The following is a 6,790-nucleotide window of genomic DNA, read 5'->3' as shown; positions in this document are numbered from 1 at the left end:
CAGGATACAATGTTAACCTTGGGGACTTGTTAAACAAAGAGAAATCAGTTAAGTGGTCCATTAGGGAGATCCTGATGAAGATGTTTCAATGCTAAAGTTAGAGTAAGAAATTATTTATTTTAGCAAAGCGTAGCGAGGGAGAGAGATGGGGGGGGGGTGTGGGGTGCAAAGAACCTCTTTTCTTCTTACTTAGCTCCATTTATAAAAATATTGGTGGGGATATGCCTTGGTTAAAGGGATATAATATGGTATATTTTATAGCATATTCTATGGACAGTAGCATATTCTTTTAACTTATTATTTTATATTTCCACACCTCATTTTGATTCAAGCAAGTGATGCCAACCAAGTGAAGGTTGAATAAAGGAGTATATAGCCATCAAGGTCAATTAATCATATAATTTTCAAATAAAATGACTTCATGTGATAATGTTATTTTTGGAATGATATGAGACCCCTGATAGACCATGAATTAGACCATATTGTTATAGTACTCAAATTACTAAATATCCAAAACAAATATATATAACAAAATATTGAAACCACACACGCACATACGTATATACATCAGTCGCATAGAGTTTGGAGGATGTAATTTCAATTTGTATTACATACATTGTATGTAAATTGTCAAATAGTAAATTGCACATTACCAAATGTAGTATCTTCATAGTTAAGCCTAATTATTATAGCGAGACCAATCAACTTGAAAGCCCATTGTTGTGCAAAATCCTATAAGTGCATGAATTGTTAATAAGTAATAGAGTGATGAGTAAGTATCATTCTTATGAGAACCGTGTTGAGTATTGAACTAAACGACAATTAGAATTATCTAGACAATTGAATTGTAGAGAAATAGTGATTAAATCTAAGTTAAATGAAATGAAATCTAAAAACACTAACTAAACTTGAATATCAATTAATGAAGACATTACAGAGCTAGTGATTCGTACTTCGATCAATTATAAATTTAATCTAATTATTTGATAAATGAGAAATTATTACTTTAAAGGAAAATCCTAAGTTATCTTAAGTCATCTCTCAAGGCACTCAAGTTGTATCTTAATCAATTTAAACCCTACTTTCATGGCGATTAAATTAATTAAAACCCATTAAGTTCTTATGATTAATTATTAAATCCACATAGAATTCCTGCTTATCTCTAGATCAAGAACCCTAAGTTCAAAATTCTATTATTCCAATATTAATTTTCACCTTTTAGTCCTTTAATTGATATTTAAAATCAATGCTACATGGAGCTCAACACAAAGAATGCATTAAGATCATAATAGATTGAATCAAAGAACAAAATACCCAAATTTATTAGAATAGAATCAAATCATATCCATAAATGAATTAAAAGTGTTACATCCCTAACTCTAGAATAAAAAAACTACTCACATATGGTAAGTTTTGCAATCAAGTTCATGAAATAAAAGAGAAAGGACATGAAAAGAAAATAGAACAAAAGAACTCAGATGGAGAATTGCAACTTTGGACTTTTGGAACTTCAGCTAAAAATCCCTTCTAGCAATCTTTCAATTTCGATCTCTTCTCTTGCCTTTCTCAAAGATGAAATACTCTCTTGAAAGTAAAAAGGTTGATCCCTCGTAAAACTCTGACTTATTTATATCTAGTGAAAACCCCTTGTTTTGAAGTCTAAATAGCCTTAGAAAACCTCTAAGAATGGCTAGGAATCGTAGGAGGGCAAATATGGAATTCTATAGCTGAAAATAACACGGGTTGTGTAATTGCTTTAGTTTACATGGCCTTGCCTTATGTAACTCTCTGGACCTTTAATTTTCAAAATTTATGGAGCGCAGGAGATAACATGAGACATGTAATTTCTTGCACGAATTGTGCTTTTTTTTTTTTTTTGTTAACTCAAGAACACAGGCCATGCAACATATAACATAGGCCGTGTTATTCCCTTCTACACTTATACTGGCTGTGTTACTCATAACACGGGCCATGTTATCTTTTGGCACCTTCTACACTGCAATTTTGCATTCCATCACTTCTCCATTCACCTCCATACCATCCCATATCATTGATACACACCTAAAAAATGCCAAAAACCATGGGATCAGACCAATTTAAAATAGAAATTAAAAGAAAACTAAAAATGCTTGAAAATAAACATGAAAGTAACAAAATACTTAACAAAACTGCAATGAATATTAACCCTAAATACATACATAATGTTGCTACTCAAACACTCCCAAACTCGAACCTTTGCTTATCCTCAAGCAAAGAGGAACTAAATCAATATGAGAGGTATTTTCCTTTTGGTGTAACAAGAATCGAAATTCTGGACTTTTGAAAGACAACCTTAAAAAGATTAACATATCAACAATTCATCAAAGTGCTAAGAAGTTAAACATCCATTGTATGTATTAATATTTAGCAAGGTGCAAATTACCAACCTAACACACATTGGTTACAGGAAATTACTTTACTTAAATAAGCACATGAGCATTTAGCAATCTCTAATGCCTCTATATGAATGTATTAAATTAGTTTTCCTAAGTTCCATAGGCAGACCTCATAATTATATTTCCATTAATGTAGCACACACTATCAAAAGATCAAAAAGTCTTTTCATAAGGTTGTAATGGTGTTAAAGGGTATTAATGTAGCAATCAAGGAAAAATGATAAAAGGTAATGAAAGTATGAGAGCAATTAATCTATAAAAGATGAAGACATTTCATGATTTTTTTTCTTATATTTTTTTTAATTTTATGGAGAGAAGAAATTTATGAATTACCTCGAGTGCTAGTATATTTCTTGATAATTGAATAGGGACTTTATTTATAATGATTTGATTTGTTACATTTGTCCTTTTTTTATTCCACTTCCAAACTCATTCTTTGAACACTTGGGTGGTTTATTTCTTTATGATTTATTTCCATACACTAGCACTTCTATTTTATTTCTTTCTCCTTTTTTTTTTTTTTTGTTTAGTGTATCTCTCACTTTTACAAATAACTTCTCTCATAAGGGTATAACAAGTTTTTAGGCTAAAGGTCAGATAAATAATATGAGTAAATAAGGAAATTATGTAGGTAAAAACATATGCTCAAATTGACTACAAGAGATATATTTTAATCAAGGATTGCGACAATGAATGTTAACCCTAAGTGCTTATTGATGTGACTGCATCACCCAGAAAGATCCGAGTAATTTACATGCCAATGGCATAGAAATCCAAACTTGTTTAAGTGCCTTTGAATATTTAGGAGATGTGAGATAGTGCTTTGCAATTGATCACGTGGAGGTCTTTATTTCTTATTGACAGGTTTCTAGTGGGCTTATTTTTAATGAAGGTCTTCATTTATTGAAACCTTATTTGAAGAGGGACTCTTATCCAGGTTTTATTAATGGTTTTGGAGAGGTCTAAATAGCCTTTTAAGAGGCTTTCATGACTCTAACTATTAGAATAATTTTTTGGTTTTATGGAGTTGATAGCTCTGCTAATGATGATCTTGTCCCTTTGGTTTCAAGAACTTAAAGTTTGATCATTATGATTTGTTCTTTTTATATTTTGATGCTTTGTAGCCGTCAAAGCTTATAGTTGTAATAGTTGGACCTTTGGCTTTGGTCTTGGGAGCTAATAGCCATGAAGGTTGGGACTTGGAGCTTATGTCTTGTAAATAGGGCATTTGTTAATTTTACTTATATTCCCTCAACTTAGAAGGCTGTTCTGTTTATGTAGTTCGACTTTAATTTGTATTAATAATATCAATCAACTTTATTTTATTTCATAAAAAATATGTCTAACTAATAATAGCAGATTTTTAGGTAAAATAAAAGTAAATTATCATTTTACTTCTCTCTTTTAAAAATAAAATTATCATTTTACCTTCTCCCTTTTCTTTTTTTCCTCTCTTACTAACATTCAAATTAATTGATTATTTATTAATAAAATTACTTTATTTTTAATAATATTTTTATTTATTAATTTGTTTAATTTACAGTGCAAGCCCAATGTGGGATTTATTTGTTATCTCTCTCAGCTCTTCAACGAAAGTAGTGAGATTAGCCATCGCTCTTAAATTAGCCTCCTCACCCATTGTCTTCTCATATAGCCTCATTAACCTTCTATTCATTTCATTATCATCCATCACCTTCTGCAATCCTTCTTCAACATCTTTCTGCGCAAATCCATTAATCTTCACTCCGATTTTCCATTTCTCGACAATGTAGGCACAATTAACAAACTGGTCTCCAGCCACTGGGTGACATAAGAGGCGCTTTTGGCACTGTATGGCCTCCATGGTTGAGTTCCATCCACAGTGTGTGAGATAGCATCCTACTGCCTGATGTTGCAAAACCTCCATTTGTGGTGCCCATGATACCACTTTCCCTTTCTTCGACACTCTTTCTAGATATCCTCCAGGCAACCCCTCTCGCCATGCAGGCCCTAAAACCCAAATAAAAGGTTGTCCCATTGCTTCAAGTGACAATGCCAGACATCTCACTTTTGCTTCTCCAATGGGCCTGACCCAACTCCCAAATGAGATATACACTACTGACTTAGGCTTTTGCTTGTCTAACCATTGCAAGGAGCTCATATCTTCTTTCCAGATGCTAGGATTCTTGATTATTGCATGCCTACTCAAGGCTCCAACCAGGAAAACAAGTGGCTTATTACCTGTGATGGAGAGTTGGTCATAAAGATTTTCCTCTGAAAAGGAATTCATGAGGATCCATCGAAGATTTCTTGATCGATTCAAGGTTCTTGTCCAGAACTTGAATCTTGCTTTTCTTGCTGCTGGAGTTCCAATTAACCATGGAAGATCGTCTGTAGATAGCAGAGGTTGATTAGGCAGAAAGCATATTGGACCCGGACGTTGGGGACTTCCTGCCAAATGCCAAGTAGCACTTCAATAATTATGTACGACAGATGGAGAAGTCACATTTACACACTACAGCTAGCCACACGATATATGTATTTAATTTAATTCACTTGTGTTGGAGGGTAATAAGAGACTCCTACTTGTGAGTTTTTGCACAAGTTGAGGGTTACAACCTCCACCAGACTTTGCAACCTCCACCAGACTTAGTTTGCAAGTGGTAACCATGTGATAGTTATACGGGATGAAGGTAGATGAAGTGGCATATATTGACTATATATGTGGAAATTATTCATTTTTAATTAATTAATAAGCAAAAGAGAAAATCCATAAATAAAATATTTTTATAAGCAATAAAATTTTATTAATAAAAAATTAAGAAAAAAAACTTAACAAACACCACCAATTGGTTTATTAAAATCAATTAAAAAAAACTGTTCGGTGGAAACACTTTATGGGATTCACTTTATTTATATATAAAGTTAATTGGATTGACATTTCAGGCAAATTATTTTTTATGTATTATATAATTTCTGGATAATTAATTAAATTTTTTGGTTTATTGTTTTGATATTTCTTTTTTCTAATGATCATTAAATGATTTGGATTTGATTTATTTATTTTTTTAAATCGGCATGTGATATTAGAAATCTACTTGAAGTCAACCGATTGCAATTATATTAGAGACGTAAGTATGCATCCCATTTGTGGTTATGAATATTTTAGAGATACTCTTCATGGTTTGACCCAACAAATTTGTTTGGCTTCCTTCAATGTATGGCATGCATGTGTTGTGTCTAACTTAAAAAGGAATTCAATATAGGAAATTTTTAACTAAACTTGATTTGTCATATATTATAGATGTAAGACTCATAAATTTAATATATCATAAATAAAATAATTTTAATATTCAAAAATAACTTTAATTTAATGATATTATCTCATTTTTAAAATTATGAAATTTTATATTAGAGTTTCAATTAAGAGTATTAATTATATTAAAAAAAATTATCTAAACTCGATTCATCTAAATTTATATATAGTAAAATTCATATATAAAATTGGTGAGACGTACATATGTGTATCATGGATAATGATATATTACTATAGGTAAGTTTTTACCGGGAAGGAGTTGCTGATAATATGTTTTTGGTAGGTATATATTTATTATCTTACCAGTATCAGAAATAAGGCCTGTCCTAACCATGTCGGGTATGCCTGCGATCATCTGGTATGTGGTAATCATGGCAGGCCAAAATCCGGCGACGGGGATTCTGCATCGACGAGCCACTTCGATCGCAGATGAGGCTAACAAATCAACTATAATGCACGCCACGGCACCATCTTCTCCATCAATTTTATGAACAAGAGTTTCCAAGTGATTTGGCATGTTGGTTTCCATAGCTTTCTCAATGGCAAAGAAGTCAGGAGGTACGTTGTCCTTTTTCAGGCCATCTGTGATTGCCATGCACATGATCTTTCCCTTAGGATCCATGCTCGATGTGATGCTGTGGTATATGAACTCTGGAGTGATCATCACCGGCTCGAATCCAAGTTTGAGCAAAGCTAAAGCCAGCTTAACCATGGGATTAACGTGGCCCTGTGCTGGATATGGAACTAGAATGATTTTTGAGCCCTTCACTAGCTTCATATTTCCCATGCTTGCTTTCTAATATTGTGTATAGTAACTGTCTAGATGACTCAAAACTATGAGGTTGATGGTTTTGATTTCAATGCCAAAGCAAATTAATTTATAGAGAGAGAGAGAAAGAGAGGAGGGGAAGAGAGTCAACTCTCCACGTGCATTACTGTACATGGGTATTATAATTTATAAATTTTTTTATTTTTTAATTTCATATAAATAAATCATGGATTAATTGTGGAGTTAATAATTTATCGATTCACCTTAAAAATTAATTATTAGATTCATCAA

General features: G+C 32.3%; 1 protein-coding gene across 1 annotated transcript; it reads right to left on the bottom strand.

Moving 5' to 3' along the window:
• Window positions 1-3,932: 3,932 nt before the first annotated feature.
• Window positions 3,933-6,585, bottom strand: LOC110662973 (UDP-glycosyltransferase 82A1). The gene is made up of 2 exons (XM_021822152.2): window positions 6,034-6,585; window positions 3,933-4,865 (listed from the first exon to the last, which is right to left on the bottom strand). Exons 1-2 carry the CDS (start codon window positions 6,515-6,517, stop codon window positions 3,973-3,975), a joined length of 1,377 nt encoding a protein of 458 aa, XP_021677844.1. The 5' UTR covers window positions 6,518-6,585; the 3' UTR covers window positions 3,933-3,972.
• Between the last annotated feature and the right edge of the window lie 205 nt (window positions 6,586-6,790).

This window comes from Hevea brasiliensis, chromosome 3 (genome assembly GCF_030052815.1).
Source record: "Hevea brasiliensis isolate MT/VB/25A 57/8 chromosome 3, ASM3005281v1, whole genome shotgun sequence".
NCBI classification, from domain to species: domain Eukaryota; kingdom Viridiplantae; phylum Streptophyta; class Magnoliopsida; order Malpighiales; family Euphorbiaceae; genus Hevea; species Hevea brasiliensis.
This window is presented reverse-complemented; position numbering and strand designations above follow the sequence as displayed.

What these genes read in the sequence shown, in the direction of transcription:
- LOC110662973 (XM_021822152.2), bottom strand. Translation starts at nt 6,517, where the DNA reads ATGGGAAATATGAAGCTAGTGAAGGGCTCAAAAATCATTCTAGTTCCA. An exon ending in AGGCCTTATTTCTGATACTG is followed by an intron (nt 4,866 to 6,033) that starts GTAAGATAATAA and finishes GGCATTTGGCAG; the next exon opens with GAAGTCCCCAACGTCCGGGT.